The sequence below is a fragment of the Chamaea fasciata genome, unplaced genomic scaffold, assembly GCF_029207755.1.
Source record: "Chamaea fasciata isolate MVZ Bird 193981 ecotype frontalis unplaced genomic scaffold, bChaFas1.0.hap1 SCAF_4, whole genome shotgun sequence".
In the NCBI taxonomy this organism is placed as follows: domain Eukaryota; kingdom Metazoa; phylum Chordata; class Aves; order Passeriformes; family Sylviidae; genus Chamaea; species Chamaea fasciata.
Window position 1 is genome coordinate 19065308 of NW_027094089.1, and position 21028 is coordinate 19086335.

General features: G+C 55.1%; 1 protein-coding gene across 6 annotated transcripts; it reads left to right on the plus strand.

The window, feature by feature from the left end:
* Positions 1 to 3560: 3560 nt before the first annotated feature.
* Positions 3561 to 19409, plus strand: DNAJB5 (DnaJ heat shock protein family (Hsp40) member B5). Of its 6 annotated transcripts, none has more exons than XM_066180958.1 (4): positions 3561 to 3610; positions 10231 to 10475; positions 12660 to 13258; positions 17350 to 19409. In XM_066180958.1, exons 2-4 carry the CDS (start codon positions 10265 to 10267, stop codon positions 17581 to 17583), a joined length of 1044 nt encoding a protein of 347 aa, XP_066037055.1. In that variant the 5' UTR covers positions 3561 to 3610; positions 10231 to 10264; the 3' UTR covers positions 17584 to 19409. The 6 variants fall into 6 exon arrangements, with proteins under 6 accessions (XP_066037055.1, XP_066037056.1, XP_066037053.1 ...); XM_066180959.1 differs by lacking the exon at positions 3561 to 3610 and adding an exon at positions 3677 to 3695; XM_066180956.1 differs by lacking the exon at positions 3561 to 3610 and adding an exon at positions 6014 to 6031.
* Positions 19410 to 21028: the final 1619 nt, after the last annotated feature.

The window sequence follows — 21028 nt, forward strand, 5'->3', positions numbered from 1 at the left end:
GACAGCCCAGGCTGTGGTTTCCCATCTCCCCATCACCTCTGGAGGTGAGGCACAAAGCACCAGGAAGAGCTGAAGCTCCAGGTGAACACAGCATGCTGCTTACTCCTGCAGTCTGGGGATTTCCTACACCAGAACCAACATCAGTGGGCTCATCAGCCCTCGTGGATTTCTCTTTTCAGGAATTTGCTCAATTGCCTTTTCATCCCAGGCAATTTTCTTACATCTTCGCTCCACCACTTCACCTTAGGCCACCATTTCCACAGGTTAATCCCAAACTGCTTCAGGAAATGTGTTCATGTCCTGAAAGGTCACTGCATCTTCTGACACAAGATGCCCAATTACAGGTACTCAAGCAACCCTTCCCTGCTCACCCTCCTTCCCCCACCACATAGGATTTTATTATTCCCCATCATGCCTCCCTCAGTCATCTCTTCCCCCAGACGGAAGAGAGCCAGTTTATGTAATTGTTCCATCTATGGTAACGGCTTCATACCTTTAATTATTTCTGCCACCCCTCCCTGCACTTTCCCGGCATGTCTTTAAAAGGGTGCGGATGTGCCAGCAAGGGAGACGGCTGCGAAGGAGACACGCTTTTGGTTAAAACACCCTCTGCCCCCAGGAGGGGAAGCTGTAGTCTGCCCTGACCCTGCTGCTGCCCGGCGGGGCCGCAGCCAGCCCCTGGCCCAGAGCCCTTGTTTGTCCCCGGGCAGGCTGCACACCAAGCACATCATTTGTGAGCACGGGGACGGCCAGCACCAGCTCCCCCACCCCGCGGCCTCCAATGCTCCCGGCGATGAAAAGCCGGAACAAAAGGCATTTGCAAGGCCAGGGCATGGGCACGGCGCGGGACATGCAGCACGAGCCCCCCCCCGCCACGGGGACGGGGCTACCGAACAACGCACAGCAAAACAGATGGGCAACAGTAAGTGCTGGTTCAGTACCGCAATGACTCAGCCACTCCACGGGCAGAGCGGAGAGAACTCCGACTCTCCCAGCTCAGAGGGGCGCCATGGACAGGCCATGGTGGGAAACAAGGAGCCCAGGCAGCTGCTCAACACCCTGCCAGGAGACTCTGGAGGGTCAAAGACCTCGGCTCAGGCAGGACAGAGAGATCAATGCTGTGATGAAACCAAGAGGGACAGACCAGATGTGAACTGAAAGAGCCCTGCTCAAACACTCCATCTCCACGCTTCCAGTAAGGAAGCACGTAGAGGTTACAAAAGGACAAACATCTTAACAGCCTCAGCCATTCACACCAGCACTCAGCTTCACCCAAGAACTGCAGCACCTGCAGGACCAGATGCTTCCCCCCTCAGTTTCTGGACAGGTGTGCAAGCAGGATGCTGTCCCCATGTTCCGCACTAACTCAACAGCATCAAGAGATGGGTTTCCTTCTCAAGACAGGCAGATTTCCCAGGACAAAATCCAGGTCACTGGGTCCAGACAGCTCCTCTAACCAGAAGCCACCTCACTACCAGTCTAACCCAGGCTGTGGTGCTGGAAAGATCACATGGCAAAAGCCCAAACACACCACCACCTTGGAAGGAGACGCATGACAGGGCTTTGCAGAGAAACAGTGCTGGCAGGGTGTGTGGCTCAGCTACCCTGTTTCCCTGCTAGCTGGCCACAGATGCTGTGGAGCTGGGAGGCACCAATGTCAGAACAGAAGCTGTTTTAAACACAAACACTGAGCCTCCCACTGGACCAGGGCTTTGGAGTCCAGTAGCTTTTCCATGATGGAAAAGCACAGCACAATGTCACCCCTCGCAGCTTCACACATCAAAAGAGACTCAGCTACCCTTTGCTGCATAAGGACCCTGGCCCCATCGCATGGGGTGTTTGATATGGCTATGGCATTGTTCCTGGGGAGTAGATGCTCACCCATCACCCCATCAGAACCTCAGAGCGCCCCACAGAATCACAGAACCAGTTAAACTGGTTGAGCTCATCAAATCCAACCTATGACCAACACTACCCTGGGTAAAGCAGATCATAGACCAGCTGCTACATCCAATCTGTCCTTAATCACCTCCAGGGCAGTTTAGTCCACCAACTGGAGTCCATGAATGGGCACTCCATTCCAATGTCTAATCACCTTTTCTGTGAAGAAATGCTTCCTAATGTGCAACCTAAAGCCCCTCTGGCACAGCTTGGGGCTTTGTCCTCTTCTCTTCAGTCCTCTCAGTTGCCTGTGAGAAGAGATGAAGCCAGATGTATCTGGCTATAACCTTCTGTTTGGGAGTTGCAGAGAGCAGTAAGGTACCTCCTGAGCCTCCTTTTCCCCAAACACCCCCAGCTTCCTCAGCCAATTCTCATAGGACTTGTGCTCCAGACCCTTCAACAGCTCCATTGCCCTTCTCTGGACTCACTCCAGCACCAAAATGTCCTTTTGAAGCTCCCCAGCGACTTGCTGTCCCTAATGTCCCCATCAGTCCCTCAGGCAGGAAGGGCTCTTGAGATGCTTGCACGGCCCTGCATTCCCACAGGATGGCCTCGCTACTCCAGTACCTTTCAGACACCTTCTCCTCCCAGTTCCTACCCTGGATCCAACCCTCCCAGCCCTGCCAAGTGCTTCCAGGACTGTGAACCTCCTTCAGAGCAGAGAAGGGCAGCGGAGCTGGGGAAGAGTCTAGGGCACAAGTCTGATGAGAAGCAGCTGAGGGAGCTCAGGGTGTTTAGCCAGGAGGAGGCTCAAAGGGGAGCCTTTTAACTCTCTACAATGACCTGACAGGAGGGTGTAGCCAGGTGGGGGTCAGTCTCTCCTCCCTGGGAACAAGTGACAGCAAAAGAGGACAAGGCCTCTACCTGTGCCAGGAGAGGTTTACGTTGGACGTTAGGAAGAATTTTGTCACAGAAGGTGACATTGGAATGGGCTGCGCAGGGAGCTGGTGGAGTGACCAACCCTGAAGGTTATTTCTAAAAAAGAGCAGACCTGGCTCTCAGTGCCAGGGTCTGTTTGATACGGTGGTGGCCGGCCATAGGTTGGACTTGAGCTCAGGGGTCTTTGCCAACCTCATTTCACTCGGGGATTCGACACCACGGCAGGGCTGCCTGCACCGGGGTCCTGGGGGGCTGCCAGGCCATGGGGGATGGGGCACTGCATAGCTCCCAGCCTCCGACAGCGTGCTGGGTGCCCCCGGCGCTCCGAGAACCACCCACGGCCGCTGTGCCGCCCGGCTCCGGGTCACAACCCCCGCTCCCCGCGCCCCCGAACCCACGGCGGCGGGGGAGGGGGCGCGCACAGGAACGGCTTCAGGCGCAGCTCCTCGGTGACGTCACGCCTTTCCAGAAGATTCCCCCGGGGGATCCCGCCGCTGCTAGCGAGCGCCCGACTAATCAGAGAGCGCCGAAAGGGCGGTGCTGGCTTGAACTGGCCAATGGAAGGCGGCGATTGGGAGGCGAGGGGGAGAGGCGGGCAGGTGAGCGGCGGGTGCCCGCCTTCGCCCCGCCTTCCCCTTCAGGACTAGCCAATCAGCGCGGCGCTTCGCGGCGATGGACAGCCCCCCGGGCCAACGGGGGCGTGGCGCGCGCGGGAGGGACTCCCCTGACGTGGCGGCCGGGGGGCGGGGGCGGTCCAGCGAGCCCGCGGAGCCCCGGGACAGCGGGAGCGGTGAGTGCCGGGGGTTCCGCCCGACCGCCCCCGCACCCCCACACCGACCCCCGCACCCCCGCGGGGTGACATCGCGGCGATGGGGGTCAGTCCCCCTGCCCTGTGGGGTAGCAGGATGTCACTGCGGGACTGCCGTGGGGTGACAAGTTGTTGCCGTGGGGCTGGGAGGAATTAGTCCTCATGCCCCATGGAGCGAAGCGGCTCGCTGTGGGGTTGAGGGGGTCGTGTCACCCCGCCCTGGGGGGCTTGCAGGGTGTCGCTTTAGGGTGGGGCGTCACCCTCTGTGCCGTGGGGTGACAAGGTGTTGCCGTGGGGCTGGGCGGCGGCCAGTCCCCCCCACCCCGGGGGCTGACAGGATGCCCCTATGGGACCGGTGGGGGTCTTACCAAATGCCCCGCGGGGTGACAAAGTGTCACTCTGGGGTCGGGGGGCAGTGCTTCTGGCTCTGGGTCAACAAAGTGTCGCTGTGGGGTCAGCCCCCCTGCCCGAGGGGTGGCAGAGTGTTGCTGTGGGACTGGGGCGTCAGTTCTCTACGCCGTGCGTTGGCAAGTTGTTGCCATGAAGTTGAGGGGGTCATCAGTTCCCCTGCACTGTGGGGTGGTAGAATATCACTATGGGGCTGGGCAGCGTCAGTCCTTCTGCCCCGAGTGGTGGCAGGGTGTCACTGTGGGGCTGGAGGTGATTGTCCCCTCTGGCCATGAGGTGACAGCGTGTCCCTACAGGGCTGGCAAGGGGTGTTTGCCCTGCTGCACCCATGGGATGACGGTCTGTCATGATGTGGGGCCTTAAACCTCTGCTTTATGGAGGTATATGGAGTGGCAGGGTACCCGCGGGGGCTGGCAGGTTTGCACTCTCTGCCCCAAGGGTGACAGGATTTTGCTGTGTGTCTGGGAGCTTAGCCCCTTTGCCCTTTCATGGGTGAGGAACAGAGGGTAGCTACCCTGTCCTGTCACCATGGGATGACATGGAGTCTCTATGGGGCTGAAGGTGGGGGAGTTGGCATCTCTGGCTCCTGTGGGGTGTCAGGGGTTTGTGGTGGGACTGTGGGTCAGAGTTAGCTGGGCTGCCCTACCTGGTGACCACGTGTCCCTGTGGGTCTGAAGAGTGTGCCAGGAGGGAGTTCATCCCCCCTGCCCTATAATAGAGATGGTGCATCCAGGTGGGGCAGGGAGAAAGCACCTGCCATGGTGCTGCAGTACAGCCCTGTGGAGCTGAAGAGCGTGGTGAGGTTAGGGTTAATATCTCTCTCCTGTTTCAGTTTGGAGGGAATACTGTGCTCTGTTTGAGCTATGTGGTGTGGCCTGGAAGGGTTCAACACCCCTCCACCACCGCAGTGAGGGTACCTGTGTATCCCAGTGGGGCTGAACTGGCTGGTGAGAAAGTTGGTGACCTCCCACCCAGGTGACAGTAACAGGGTTAGAGGAACCAGCATGGAAGGGGTTAACCTCTGTCCCCAGTCGAGGTGACAGTCTCCTGGGAGAGCTTACCAGAGGGAAAGGGTTAACCCACTTTCCTTTTGAGGCAGACAATGGGTCCAAGTGGGGCAAGGGGTCACCCCTGGACCTCTGTGGGTCTGTGCACTGGGGGCACAACGCATGGGTAAACCCCCATGTGCATGACAGCCCGTAAAAAGGATAGTGCCCCTGGGCTTGGAAGGGGGATAAACCCCATCCCCATGAAGTTCTTAGCCCCAGAGTGGGGCTGGGCAGGGGGCATGGGGTGGTGATCTGTGCAGTGAGGGGGTTTAACCCCGTCCCCATGCCATTGTGAGCATCCTGGTGAGTCTGGAAATGGGGTACCTTACACGAGGAGGCAGCATGGGGGGCTTGACCCTATCACCACACAGCTGTGAGCAGCCGAGTGTGGCTGGAAGGAGGGGGACCTACTTGGGGAGACGCTGTGAGGGGTTTGACCCCATCTCCACCCAAGAGCCAGCACCAGATAAGTCTGGAAAGTGGGGGGACCCTGTCGACGGTGATGCTAAGTGGTTCTTGACACCATCCCCACGCCAGAGGTAACACTTTGTGGCTGTGGAGATATGAGACCCTCTCTGGGGAAATTCTGAGCGGGGGTCCTGATCCGTGCCCACGCAGGAGGCAGCCGCCGGCGGGGCTGGCAGCGGGGGCTGTGCTGGCAGAGGCAGCGAGGGGAGGGTTAACCCCGTCCCCACGCAGGTGCCGGCACCCCAGTGGGGCTGTCGGTGGGGAGGGGGAGGCGGGCGGTGCGTGTGGGGGCTCGGGGAGGGGATGATTCATTGCGGGTAGTCATGACATTGCTGCCTGGTTGCCTGCGGCTGCCATCCAGCACGGGCACGGGTGGCTCTGCCTGCCCCGGCGCGACAAGATCTCCACCAGCTCCCTGACTGAACCCGGGATACGCTACCATGCCAGCCATCCTGCTCTTCTGGAGCCGCGCCGAGAGGTATGCGCTGCCTCGGCACCCGCGCCTCGCCGAACCCACCCGGCTCGGAGCCCGCCGAGACTCCAGCCCCTGGGGCCACGGCGGGATGAGGGCTGTCGCCCGCCCGGCTGTTTCGCTTGCCGCGGGTGGGATGCAGGAGCTACCTGGTGATATCTGTAGTACGGCTGCCTAGTTTCGGTGTAGAGCTTCTGGAGAGGATGCTCTCCGTGGCCTGAGAGTGACGGTGACAGACGAGGGGACGCGGTGGCATTACCTTTCCTTGGCGTGCCTGAAGGTGACTTCTCAGAAGTAGGTTTCGCGCCGTGGTCTCGGGGGACGCACCGTCCCCGTCCCGCTGCCCTGCCGCCACGGGGAGCCCGGGACGCCGGGCGGGAGTGCAGCCCTCAGATCCCTTCTGCGGGGGGACCGGTGCCGGCGTCCGGTGAGGGGGACACAGGGACCCCCATGCATCCGAACGGGAAAAGCTGGGGAGGTGCACATTGGTTAACGTGACTTTTTTCCATATCCAACGCCGCCCTACTTTTCTCCCTACCCGATTCGCCTGGCGGGTGCTCAGCCCTGGGCGTCAGCAGAGTCGTTTCTGGGGACACCGGGGGGCTCCTGGCTGAGCTCCCTGCGCTCTTTGGAGGGGGCTGCGTGGGGGACGTGACGGTACCAGGCAGCTCGGTGCCTTGCGGCAGCCGTGAGGAGGAGTGTCGGAGCTGACGGATTAAGCAGAAGTGTCTTAATCTGTCGGTTTAACAAGAAAGCGTCAAGAAACCAATTAAAAGGAAAATTACAGCACGGCGAGTGACTCCGTTGAAGGGTCTCTCCGTGCGCGGCTGGGAAGCACACAAAGGACGGCAGCTCCCCGGCGGCACCGCGTCGACCGGAGGAGCCTTTTCGGAGCCATCCTGGGAGCGAGGTCAGAGCCAACCACGGCTGCCGGGCTGGCGAAGAGCTGCCCTTTGGGTGCGTCGGAGGAGGTGGAGGGGGGGGCTCGCCAGCAGAGCATCCCTTGGCGGCGGCGGCATCCCCGGCACGAGCCAGCACCTTTCGCCCCGCCACCCTCCTCCCGCCCTCCAGTGCCTCCCGGCCGGGCACACACCACCTGCCGCCGCCTGCGGACAGCCGCGATGTTTAAAATAAAACTAGAGCCTTTAAAAATGACAGCTTGGACTATGAATGTGTTCGTAAAGTTTCGGTAAGTGCGTTTCCGCCTCTCGACCTTGTGTCCTCGTTAAACCATCAGCGCCTTGTCCCTGGCATCCTGCGGTGACCTTGCACTCCGTGATGGAACAAAAAAAAACCTTGTGCTATTGCCAGGGTGGGTTTGTTCCCTTAGATGACTGCCGAGCGGAGGGATTATGTCAAACGATCGCTATTCAGCTGGCGCGCTCGCCCAGCGGTTGCTCGGGCTGATGTCATGTGTGGGGCTGGAACAAAGATTTATTCTTTATTTAATTTTTTTTTTTCTTTTTGTGTGCTTGCAAGAGGAGGATGGAGGCTGGGCTGGCTCAGCAGGGCAAGGGAATGCCTGTGGTTTTCACCGGGGCAGGGTGGCTGTGGTTTATCTAGAGGCATCTGATTTGCAAGGGCGATGCAGGAATGTCTTTGCCTGCCTGAAACCCCCCACTGCCCCCGAGGGGGTTAAATGGGAAGTCAGGAGAGGATGACTGAGCAGAAGGGGGAGAGGATCGGTGGCAAGACGCAGCTGATCCCAGAGAGGTGGGAGGGAAGGAGGCTCTGCGGGGACAGAGTCGTGTTTTACCACCATTGTGCATGTGAGCTGAGCCTTGGAGCGTGCCTTAACCCACCGGGTCACCTGCCGGCACCTGGTCCTCTCTGGCACGGTAAACTGCGGCACCGGGATGCATTTTGGTACAGAAATTCTCTTTCTCATGCCCAACCAGATGAAGGGGTCCTTGGTCAGGTCAGAGATCCTCATCAGGCATCCCCACCCTGGCCAAAGACCTCTCAGTGGGCAAACCAGAGATCTTGTGGGTGGTGACAGCATTTTGCCAGGATGGGATGTGTTTTAATAGAAAGCACTGTGGGGTTTTGGCTCGGTGAGGGTGTCCCAGTGGTGCTGTCAGGTTGGGCTGCGTGGGGTCACAGCCAGACACTGTGGTCATCAGAGCCAGATCACTGTGTCATTGTGGCAGCGACAGTTGAAGGTTTGTCAGCTCTGTGTTGCTGGAGCTAGGGTGTGATGGGATTGTCTTTAGCACTGCTTGGTTTGCTCTCGCTGTGGGAGGTTTGGCGACATCCAGACAGGGCCAAGTCATCGTCCCAGTACTAGTGTCAGGGAGCCCCTGCCCTCCACTGGACACTGCTGTGGGGAAGTGGGGTGTTGGAGTGACCTTTGGTGGGGAGAACGGACAGGATAGCTCTTGGTTCTTCTGCCTGTTGCTCACCCCAGGATCTCCTGCAGCCCCCACACCACTTAGGGAGGGTAAATGGGGGAGGTGGACGTGGGCTGGGGGCAGAGCATCCCCCAGCACCTGCGTGGGCTGGGTGCTGCTGGCATCTCTGCATGCAGGAGCTGGTATAGAAATGTGCTGGCATCTCAGAACTGATACAGGAGACGCTGTCAGATGCTCTCTTCATGCCCCCAGGGACCTCCTCTCACCTCTTCTGTTCCACCTGAGCTGCTGTACAGTGTTTGCAGATTCCCCATCTCCCCTCACTGTGTCCTTCGGGTGTGCCTTAGTCTCCCTCCCCATCTACAGCAAAGCTTCTCCTCCATGGCTGTAGCAAAAAAGAGCAGAAGTCAATGGTTTGTAGGGAGGTGGTCAAATGTGGGACCGATTTCCAAGCTCCTGTAGGTGATCATTGCCTAAGGCATGGCCCAAGGCAAGTGTTGGATGCTTTGTGTGGCGGCCAGATGCTTAGAGTAGCTCCCAGGCATGGATTCTAGGGAAGCATAGACACCCTTGATTGAGCTGTGGTGGTTGGGGGGTCCCTTTGTGACCTCCAGTGGGAGCTCATGGATAGGGTAAGGATGGTGAAGAAAAGGACCAAGGCTCACACCGGGTCCCAAAATCCATCTGCTGGAGGGGCACAGTGTGTTGAGGTGGCTCAGGTGTGTTTGGAGCAAGGATGGGGTGAAACCTGGATGTAACAGGAAGCAGGATGTGAGCAGTGGAGGTGCAGGTCTTCTAGGGAAGCACCTGGGAGAAGCAGGGTCAGAACTGAGTGTGAGAGGGGCCAGGCCACACCCTGAGGTTCGGGGTGTCAAGTGTTCGGTGTCAGATAACCAAAAGTCGAGGAGCAGTGGGAAACATCTGTGGAGAGGCATGGCACTTGTTAGCTTTTGCCTGGAGGAGCAGCCTTGCTATCTCCCCTGGCTGCTCTCTGGGTGGCTGCAACTCCAGTGGTGACTGGGGGATGAATTACGGCCTTCAGGTTTTCCATGCCTTAGTATAGGCATGGGCACGGCCTCAGCCCCCGCGCGATGGAGCGACTGAGCCCTGAGTTCCTGGCTTACTGCAAGATCCACTTGGAGGCTCTCGGGGAGTGCAAGTCAGGCTAGAAAGTGCTGTTTTTTTTTAAAAACAGAAAAAGAAAAAAGCCCTCCCACCATCACAAGATGTTTCTGTCTAACGGCTCTGTTCTCTCTCCGCTAAATACAAATTACGGCTCTGACAGCCGGAGGCGCTTATCTCCAGCTGAATGCCAATTGCTTTCAGGAATAAAATGTTTGAAGTTCCTTTAAGGTGAAGGCACAGCATGGTCCTTGCCACTGCCTTCAGCCTCCAAAACCTGCTGTCATCACCCTGTCTTGGGTCTCAGGTCCCCAGCTGGGAGAGAACCAGGCAAGGGGGTGGACACAGGCCGGCAGCTACATTTGGACATAGCTCAGCCCTCCTGACTCAGCCGGGAGGGGACAGACAGGGACGTGGTCCTGGCCTGACGTTAGCAGTGGCGTGGCCCCTATAATAGCACCGTGCCCTGACTTGAGCTCTCTCGCCCTGTCAGCCTCAGAGATGAGTCTGTCCATCCCAGCTGTGGGGCGCAGCGGGATAAAACCAGAGCTGGGATACATTCTGGCACCGGGGCTCTAACCTCTGTTGGGAAGCGTGGACTTGAGCCGGCTCTGGTGCTGCTGGCCCGTGGGACACAGGGAGCATCGGCTCCGTGATAAGTGTGTGCCAGTCCCGTCCCTGATTGCCCCTGTGTGATATTCACCTTACGAAGAGCTGTCTTTCTCCTTTCAGGAATAAGTACTCGGCTCCCGGCAGTGTCGCCGTCATGGGGAAGGACTATTACAAGATTTTGGGCATCCAGAGCGGCGCCAACGAAGATGAAATCAAGAAAGCCTATCGGAAAATGGCCCTGAAATATCACCCCGATAAGAATAAAGACCCCAGTGCTGAGGAGAAGTTCAAGGAGATTGCGGAGGCTTATGATGTCCTGAGTGACCCCAAGAAACGAGCCGTGTATGACCAGTATGGGGAGGAAGGTAAGGGGATAAGCACAGCCCACTGGGAGGCAGGGATATGTGGTCCAAATCAGTTTTAGAGGTGAGGGAGGGTTTTCACAGAGAGCTGTTTCAGTGTTTCATGACTGGTTGCCAGAGAATTGGAGAGAGTGAAGGCTCCACAGGTGGCAGAAATCACCTCTCATCGCACTCCTCCCCAGGCTGCTTCACTTTTCCAGCAATTCGTCACCTTGCTTCCTGGGGTTGCTGGGCTTCCCCTGCCCTCTGCCCCAAAACCGTGGGCGCCAGCTGAGAAATGGAAGGAGCTTACCTCCTGGGTCATACCTGGGGTATCTCGTTAGCAGCTCTTTAAATGACCTAAATAATGCAGCAGAGACGTACTGCTTCTGCCCACATTCCCCCAGCACTTGGGCACTGGTCCCACTGTCCTCCCTGGTACAGCCTGACCTACACGATTCAAAGCTTTTCCCAATTTAAGTAATGGGCCCTTGTTTTGAAACCAAACGGCTGCTGTTGTCTGGTGGTTGGCATGGAGGCGGAGGAGGAGGAGAGCCGCTCCAACGCAGGCGGCCTTATTAGTCAATGATGGAAGAGTGCAACCCCATTCGAGGAGAGTGCCGAATAGCATCTGCATTAATCAGCCCAGGACTTGGGTGCTTAAAAGAGCAGGAGTTCTGGCAGGAGCAGGCTGCTGGGTGGAAGAGGCAGCTTCTCCCTTGGGCAGGTGCATCCCCTCAAAACCACCAGCAGGATTAAGCAGCAGTGGGTTAATTGTTGACCCGTTAGTTATGTCAGGGATATGATGGACGCACTGGGCACAGTGATTTGCTGCCCTGTAAAATGAGAAGAGACTCTCTCAAGTGGGAAACCAGCTTTTCCCAGGAGGCCTCAATGAAATCGGACCCTGCTCAGGCTGGCGTCATGGGATTAAAGGTGAAACCTCCTGGCTGTACAGTCTATTAGGAATGGGGCTCACTGGGGATTTGGCAAAATCCCTGTCCCCTGCAGGCATCTAAAATGGGAATGAATTAAGGAAGAGGATAAGAGCTCCCTCACTGCCCCATCAATTTAAAGACCGTCTTTCCCCATGTCCTATCAGTGTTCAACCTCTCATGTTCCATGACCTTTCCCACACCTTTTGTTTCCCATTTTTTGGGGCAATGAAGATCAGCATTTTGAAAAGCTTCAGGGTCCCGCATGTAGTGTAGGCAAGGTGAAGCAGGAAAGCCCCTTCAACCCACGCAGAATACTGACTTCAGCACTCAGAAGAGACCCCCAAGCTTGTCCTGCTGTGGAAGGGGCATGGGGGGTTGGGACAAAGGACAGCCTGTCAGAAATAGTCCTTCACTGTCACTGGTGTGCCCTGAAAATAGTCCCTGAGCTAGGCTTGGCTTAACCCTTCCTAACCTTCCTGGTCAAAAATAGCCTTGCAGAGCATGTGTGACCTCTTTGGGGGGCACTTGTCATGTGCCTTGACTCCTTGGGACTTGGGATGTGTTGCAACGATGTCAAGCTCAGCCTGGGACCTGGCAGGGGAGTTTACCATGGGAAAGGTTGCCAAATGATCCAAACCCGGAGCTTACCTGGCCAGTGTGCAGGGAGCTGCATGTTGACCTGGAGGTCTGCTCACCTCCACCTGCCCATAGAATCATTGAGGGTGGAGAAGATCACTAAGAGCATTTAATGAAGCACTGCCATGTTCACCACTAACCCATGTCCCTAAGTGCCACATCCACAAACTTTTTGAACACTTCCAAGAATAGTGACTCCATTACTTCCCTGGGCAGCCTGTTCCAATACCTGACCAACTTTTCTGTGAAGAAATATTTCCTAATATCCAGTCTCAAAGACAAGGCTATTGGGGCAGGAAGGAGCCTGCTCATGGGGAAGAATGGAGGTGGGCTGATCAAGTTTTAAATTAAAATTAGGTGAATTGGGTAGGGAGAATCAGAGGTCCTTCAGTAGGGATAGAGGGAGCCAAACCTCAGAATGAGCTTGCAGGGATGTAGGGGTAGGATTGTGTGTCATGGGTGGAGATGATTTCTTCATGATGGTTGGGCTGAAGGCGGGATCTACACACTCAGGAGAGGGTGGAAGAACTGCCTGAAGGTGGTAGAGGCCATTCTCCCGCCTGGGCAGTGCAGTCCTTGCAGAGCATTCCCCCACAGGGAGCATTCATGTCTCCTCTTCCCCCCTTTCTTCCAGGTCTCAAAACTGGAGGTGGGTCTTCAGGTGGCTCAGGGAACACCTTCCACTACACCTTCCACGGAGACCCCCACGCTACCTTTGCGTCCTTCTTTGGAGGCTCCAATCCTTTCGACATCTTCTTCGCCAGCAGCCGCTCCCGGATGTTCAATGGCTTTGACCAGGAAGATGTGGATATGGATGATGACGATGACCCTTTCAGTGCCTTCGGCCGGTTTGGCTTCAATGGCATTAATGGGGTTCACCGGCGGCACCAGGAGTCCCTGCACACGCGGAGGAAGGTCCAAGACCCACCTGTCATCCACGAGCTCAAGGTGTCCCTGGAAGAGATCTACCATGGATCCACCAAGAGGATGAAGATCACTCGCAGAAGGCTCAACGCTGATGGCCGGACCATGCGGACTGAGGACAAGATTCTAAACATTGTCATCAAAAGGGGTTGGAAGGAGGGAACCAAAATCACATTCCCCAAAGAAGGGGATGCCACTCCAGACAACATCCCTGCAGACATCGTCTTCATCCTCAAGGACAAGCCTCACTCGCACTTCAAGAGGGATGGGACAAATGTGATCTACACGGCAAACATCAGTCTTAAAGAGGTGGGTACGGGTGGTAAATCCCATGGGATGTGAGGGGACACTGGTTCATGGCATTTGGGGCCAACACGGGGATTAGTCCTTCTCCTGCTCTGGATAGGAAAGACCAGGTAGGTCACAATAAAGGAGCTGCAGAGAGCATCTTGATCTTGGCTTTGGAGGTGCTTTGACTTCCATGCTGACTGTGGAACACCAATGCTCTGGTCCCTGCTGAACCTCACTTCTTGAGCCAATTCAGATGGTATTTATTTATTTTCTCACTTCTCCATATATCTTGTTTTTCTATTTTACCATAGAGTATTCACATGTGGAATGAGGACCACGTCCTCTCTAGGAACAAGGGAAAACCCAGGTTGGGTGGCACCAGTCAGATTCCTGGTTTTCTTGCAGCTGAGCCCGCTGTGGCTTAGTTACTGCCTAAGGTTGCACCACGTGCCTCTTCCCATGGACAGAGAGCAGGATCATGTGGAGGAAAGTGATTCCTTGTCCTCCCTGAGCAGTGCTTTAGCTGTTTTCCTTGATTCTGGCTTTCCTAGATAAGCAATCAAACAAATTAAATACCCAGGCAACAAGTAAAACTCAGCACTTCCAGGCTGGCAGTCCTGGAGGTCACAGTGGGGCTGGAGGGATGCATCAGATCATCCAGCAATCTGCATGAAGATGGGAGAGGAAAGGGGAGATTACCTTAGTACGAGATGTGCTGTTCACCACTGCTGCTGTAAAACTACCTTTTAATAAATCCCAGCTGGCAGCTGCATTTAACGTTGACATTTTTGGCAGCTGCCATTTGCTGTTCCTTTCAGACGGTAGATGCTGTCTGTCTTCTTAATGAGCTGATTTTTTTTTTTTCCTTCCTGAGGGCAGATTTATGTTCTCAAATGCATTTAATAGAAATAAGCTCAATGGGCCAGACCTGAGGTAGGAAAACGTGATCTTGTGAAGTGTGCCAGGAAGTCAGGAGAGCTCTGTAATGGCTCTGCATCCCAGCTCAGGCTGTGACCAGGTGTACCGGGGGCAAAAAGCACACAGGCCAGGCAGAGCTGGGCGCTCCTGAAGCAAACTTAGCTCCACTTAACTTGCAGACTCAGGAGCAGAATTTCCCTCACAGTGCAAAGTACAGAGTTTTATTCCTACAGTAGCTGGTTCTCCTGGCCAATCCAGAAATACTCGGGAGAGACTGCCTTATTTCTGGAGCTGTGCATGCTGTATCTCAGATATTTCCTTCTGTTCATTCCTCTTATCTGTATAGTTAACCCTGACCTAGCTGTACTGATGCCCAGACCATGTTAGCCCAAGTTTGTGTACTGATCAGGCTGGAGGGACTCTTGCCTGGAGTTGACTTTTGAGCAGCAACTGGAGAAACAGGTTCCACCTCCACAAACTGTTGCACCAGAAGTGCTGGACGCCTGTGAGCTCCATGAGCAAGGCCTGCATGCTGGCAGTGGGTTTGCACAATGCAGACACAAAGCAGAAAATTTATGCTCCAGGCAAATTCCTCATCTCTTTCAGCTGGAATTTCTGGTATCTAACCTCCCCCAGCACAAACCAAACATGCTGGGTATCTTCATGGAGCTGCTGATCTGGCTGTCATCCCCAGCTTGCTGCTTGCCAGGGCAGTGTGATACTCTGCTGCATTTGTCTTCCAGGAAAAGAAGTTCCTGAAGTGCTCTGGAGCAGGAGCAGATGCTGGGAACTCTCCAATTCTGTATGCTACCACCTCAGTATGTGACAGAGCACAACTTCTCCATCTCCTCAGCCTCTGGCTGTAGCCTTGGGTGTCTCCTTGCACCTTCTGCCTTGCAAGGCTGCCTTTTCTAACCTAAGTTTTAGTCTCTGACACTGCCGTGAGAGAAAATAGTGCCATCAGGAAAGCTGTCAGGTGCTGGAGGACCCTCCCAGCCCTGCTGGGTGCCTGGTCAGGGCAGTGCAAGGTTTTTGCCACCTGTCTGCTGCAGAATCACAGATGTAGAAGTGCTTTTCTAGGGATTCGTTGTCTTTCTTCCTAAAATCAGAGGCGTGTGCCACAGCAGGGAGCCGCGGGAGGGAGGAGACAGACAGTTCCACCAGCACCTGCCTCTGCCAGGAGGCAGCGCTGCCAGCAGGGCATTGTGCCCTCCTAGCTGCTGCCTAATGCCTGCCCTCGGCACCATCCTGTTTTGCATCCTTTACCTGGCTCCACCTTCCTTGAAGCATCCACACCTTGGCTCATCCTGGCTGGGACGCGGCCAATGGCAATGCCCTCCCCGGTGGCTTCACTGCGAGCGAAGGAGGACCCAGTGGTGACCTAGATAAAGCTCTGCTCGCACAGCACAGCACTCAAACCCAGGGTGATTTCATCCCCAGGGATAAACCAAGCCTCTTTCTAGGATGCGGGGTAGCTCCCGCGGTTACTGGTGTTCCTTCAGCAACCGTTTTCCCAAATGCCAGCAAAGTTAAGCAAGAAGAATGAAAAACAGGGACATACGGTGGAGGAGCAATCGCCTTGGATTCTTGCGTCTTGGCTCTGGGAAGGAAACATTAAGATCCTGTCTGCCTTCGCTGTTACCGCCTGCCTCTGCTCACATCTCTGCCTGCTTTCCCTATCCACGTGTTCCCACAGGGAGTTCTTGTTCTCTCTTCTGTTCTTGTGGCTGGAGGTGTCCTGTCTTGGCACACGTGGGCACATACAGCCACAGCACACTGCACTGGGCACCAGTGAGCAGGAGGGCTTTGGCATCCTTGCCCGAATGCACAGTACAAACTCCTTGATGTGGGGTCATTGTCCTTTGTTTTCCCTCCAGCCCGCTGGAGATCAGCCAAGCACCTGCTGTTCACACAGAGCTGGTGATGGCAACCTCCTGCGGGCTGAAGATTTCATCTTTGGAGGACACCCTCTCCAGGAGGAGTCCTGTCCTGATGAGCCATGCAAAGGAGACAGGACCTTCTCCCCTGTTCTCCACTGCACAGAGACCCCAAACCAGCTCTGGCATAGATCCCACTGTAAACCCTGTGGTGCAAAGCCTTGGTTCTGCTGCAGAAACCCCATCCATCATCTCAGAGCCAGTGGCCAGCATGAGTTGTGAGTTGTTTTTCCTGGTGCCTGTTTGCTTCTCTGCCTTTGGAGACTTTTCCTGGAGAGGAGAATGAAGAACATTCCCCCACTTACCCAGAAACAGCAATTGCATCTTTCTCCACTCCCCTTGCAGGGTGTTTTGGGAGGGCTGGGACCCCCAGGACCCAGTTCAGAGGGACAAACCTGTGCCAGCCCCCACATGGAAGCTGGAGGCTATAGCTCAGCAACCCCCCAGCCTCCACTCCCTTCCAGAAACATCGTTCCGCAGTCCTCTCGCTCAGCCCTTGCCGAAAGCCTGGAGACAATCCTGCCCACATGTACGACAGAGCTGTCTGAGTTATTTAAGGACACAAGGATTTTCTTGCTGCATTCCCACATCACGTGGCTCGCCAATGCAGGCTGGTGTGCGGCTGCTGCCGGGGGCTGGGGTACAGAGGGGTGGCATCCCCCACACCGGCTCCTGGCTGTGCAATGGGATAGGAGACAGGAACCAGCCCCTTCAGCACCCCAGCTCCCAGGGAAACTCAGTGCCAAAGCCGCAACATTGTCGCATGCTGGCATAGCTTCGTGGGGGCTGTCGCTGACAGGGATGGGACATGGGCTGTGCTATAGATAACCCCAGCACCGGGCAGAGCTGCTGTGCTCTGGAGGGTGACAGCTGATGGGCTGTGGCAGCATCCCATGATCTCATCTGGATTTTCAGCTGCCTGAGGCTGGGCGACGAGGCTGGAAAGGGGCTAAATTTAGCCTGTGCTGTTGCTGTGGGTGGCGGGGTGCTTGCTGGTGGTGCCTTCTGGGCAGCCCAGGAAGTGGAGTGCGGGGGCACCCCTCTCCTGCACAGCTCCTGCAGTCCAGTTTACAGTGGGTGGACCAGGCTGGTGTCAGCAGAGAGTTGTGCTTCCTCTGGTGAGCATCACACAATGCTCTTGGGTAGCATCCAAAGGGAGCTGGGTGGTTCAACTAGGGGGGCGGCCAATGGGGGTACAGGGTGTGGCTGTCAGGATGCTTTGGGATGTCAGCCTGTTTCCTCTTTCTCCCTCAGGCCTTGTGTGGCTGCACCGTGAACATTCCCACCATCGATGGACGAGTGATCCCACTTCCCTGCAATGACATCATCAAGCCAGGGACAGTGAAGAGACTACGTGGGGAGGGGCTGCCCTTCCCCAAGGCCCCCAGCCAGCGAGGAGACTTGATCGTGGAGTTCAAAATCCGCTTCCCGGACAGAATAGCTCCCCAGACAAGACAGATCCTCAAGCAGCACCTCCCATGCTCCTAGAGCCCAGGGACTCTCCTCCAAAGCAGCAATACTCCAAACGCATGTGCCACAGCACCTGGCCTGCACAGAGCTAAGGTGCCACAGCACTTTTAAATGCAAAAAAAGAAAAAAAAACAACCCCTCACACTACTTTTCTACCCCAAAAAACCCATCCGACCCACCCCCTATCGATCCTTCTTGGCCGGTTTTTTACTCCAACAGCAGGGAGACTCCTGTCTGCCACAGCTTTTCCAGCTGCCAAACCTTTTCTTTCTCCCCAGAGGTCCATTTTTTTGCCTTGCACGAGCAAGAGCCACGGGCCCTTTGCCCAGGGAGATGCATCGTGTTGTGGGTTTTTTATGTCACCTGCTTTTCAGGCCACTTTTCCCACAAGAAGCTGGACTTGTTGGGGTCCGGCGCTGTGTAAATAGGACTCCGCAGGATCTGGCATCCCCGCTGCTGGTTTTTCTCTTCCCCTCTTTGATACTTGCTGCTGTTTGGGGTCCCGGCTGTACCGTGGTGCCCATCACTCCTGCCTGCGGTGGCCCCCCAGTAGCTGGACAATTTCTCACCAGGGGCCACGGTACCAAGTCCAGTCGTGGTCCGCTCTCCTGTGCCAAGCCTACACCGAGCCTCGGCTGTGCGGAACAATGGAGCACGTGGGGATGGTCCATCCAGCCTCCTGACCCTGCCCAGGGATGTCCCCAGTGCCCGTGGGCAGCACTTGCCTGCACCTGCTGCCCACAGGGCCCCAGCCAGCAGGAGGAGGGGGGAAAGCCCAGGGTGGAGCTTTCTTTTTTCAGATGTGTTGAGTTTGCATTGCTGCTTTTATTTTTTAAATACATATATATAGAGCTCATTAGATAAACTTTGTAAGGGTTTTTCTCTGCCTGTATTGGGGATACTGGCCTGACGCACCCAGGCTTTTTTTGAAAGGGGGATGATTCAGCCACACGAACAGCAGACCCCCAGAGTGGGGTTGTGTGTGCGTGTAGCACTAATCTGGGTGCAAAAGCAGAGCCAAGTGTGAGCAGAGCTGTGGGTTTCACTAGTGTTTCAGGTCAAATTAGAGATTCTAGTAAGAAGAGAGAGGCGTGTGTATATATTTTTCTACAGGGACAATTCATTCAGGAGGTGTTTCTGGACATCAGGGTGGTGCTGGGAGGTGCATGAGGCAGTCTGTTTAGTGGCTCGATTTTCAAATACTGTATTTTTTTAAAACCTTTGGATTTCCATCAGGAGAATTTTTATATTTCTTACTTTTCTCAGCCCACTCTGCCTCATGCCATTTTTTTCCCCAGGAAAGGGCTGCTGTGGAGTGGGAGACTTGTAAAACCTGGCTTTGTACAGCTCCTCTTTCACTGCAGCACTGCCAAGAAAACCCCTGCCAAAATATTCCCCCCTGCCCTGGGAATACTTTTTTTTTTTTTTTTAATTCCTTAAAAAAAAGGAATTAAATTCCTAAAAAAAAATTACTGACTTTAAGCAGGGGGTCCCTTGGGGTGGGGGGCTGTGTGTGGAATGTCCATGGGGCTGGGGGGTACAGCTGTACGGTGTTACGCTGTGGGGCGAGGAGACTGTGAGGCGCTGCTGAATCAATCACCTGCTTTGGCCAGCAAGGGGAGGCCACCGGTTCCCTCCACTGGTCCCTGTGGAGTTCAACATGGAGAAATGTGGTGGATGCCGTGAGCGAGAAGACAGGCCAGCATGCAGATGCAAGCTGATTTGTTTTTCTCGGTTTCCACAAGACCTGAATGTTTTATAGTGGGGTTTTTGTAATTTTTTTTTTTTTTTTTTTTTTTTGTAATGTCAGTATTGAGAGAAATAAAGAAGTATTTTGAAAAATACACTTTCTCAGGGTGTGTTGTGGTGGGAGGTGCCTGGCTGGGCTGCAGCAAACAGCAGGGAGAGGGCTCTGTGCCAGGGTCATTACCGCCACCACCCTGGCCAGGTGTCCTTGAGGCTGGCAGGGAGAGGAAGAAGAAATGTATTTGTTCTGGTACTTGATGCACAGGACCTTTAGGGCCTGATAACAAGGGAAAAGGAATGAATACATGACCTGGTTGGTCACAGAATGGCTGCTCCCCTCCTTCATGGCCTTAGTTGTGCTGACCACATTGCTAAGGTGGTGGTGAGGGGCTCCGTCCCCTCAGGGCTCTGGGATGTGGCTAACATGGGCAGTGGGATGGTCAGTGAAGGGCTGCAAGGGGAAGCTGAAGGGAGCAGTGCCCATCTCTTCTCAGAAGGACCCTGTGGCAGAGTGAGAGCCAAGGGCATTACTGGTACCCATGAAAGTCCTGCCAGGCAATGTTTGCACAGTGCTCCCACCGGGAGCAGTGCACAGAGACAGGACGATGAGAGCAAAACTCATGGGCCTTGTGCCCATCTCTCAAGTCCAGTGTGTTGCTCAAGAGAGTTTGATTTTGGGTGAGAATAGTCAATATATTAAACTGGATTATATTGATTGCTACATAGCAGTGCATATGGTTTCCATGGCCACTATATGCCCATCACCATCACTGGCCACCTTGCCTCTCTAAATTTGGAGATCTGAACACAACTCTGCTTTGATTGCCATGTTAATGAAGGATGAGCTTTGGTGAAACCTGTCAAGCCCAGCAGTGCTGGGATCAGAACTGGTTTCTACATGTGACACCACCACACACCATCCTTCCTGCCCTGAAAGGCTCCTAGGACAGGAAGCCCAAGGTCATGGACTAAACAACCTCAAGGGACTTTTATAGGGGTGGTCCATAGACAGGGGGAATGATGTATTCACAGAATCAAAGAATGATTTGGGTTGGAAGGGACCTTAAAAGCTCACCTCATTCCAACCCTCTCCCACAGGCAGGAGCACTTTCCACTAGACCAGGTTGCTCAAAGCACCATCAAACCTGGTCTTGAATACTTCCAGTGATGGGTTATTCCACAGATTTTCTGGCCAACACGTGGCAGTGCTTCACACTCTGACAGTAAAGAATTCCTTCCTGATATCCAATCCAAACCCCTCCTCTTTCACTTTGAAGCCATTACTCTTTGTCCTGTCACTACATGGTCTTGTCAAAAACCTCTCCCCGCCCTTCTTATAGGCTCTCTTTACGCAGTGGAAGGGATCAAAAGACTGGTATCAAAAGACACAGGGGACTTGGCATGACATAAATGGTATGGAGTAAGTGGTGGTTTCAGCTGAGATAGAGTTAATTTTCTCTCTAGTGCTGTGATTTGGATTCAGCATGAGAAAAACACTGATAACACAGTTTCAGTTGTTGTTCAGCAGTGCTCTCCCTAATTCAAGCACTGTTCAGTTTCCCATGCTCTGCCAGTGCGCAGGCACACAAGAAACCAGGAGGGAGCCTGACCAGGAGAGCTGTCCCATGGGATATTCCATGTCAAAGAACACCATGCCCAGTGTATAAACTGTGGGGACAATGACAGAATGGCTGCATGGCACTTAGCAAAACCTCAG

What these genes read in the sequence shown, in the direction of transcription:
- DNAJB5 (XM_066180958.1), top strand. Translation starts at nt 10,265, where the DNA reads ATGGGGAAGGACTATTACAAGATTTTGGGCATCCAGAGCGGCGCCAAC. An exon ending in TGACCAGTATGGGGAGGAAG is followed by an intron (nt 10,476 to 12,659) that starts GTAAGGGGATAA and finishes CCTTTCTTCCAG; the next exon opens with GTCTCAAAACTGGAGGTGGG. An exon ending in CAAACATCAGTCTTAAAGAG is followed by an intron (nt 13,259 to 17,349) that starts GTGGGTACGGGT and finishes TTTCTCCCTCAG; the next exon opens with GCCTTGTGTGGCTGCACCGT.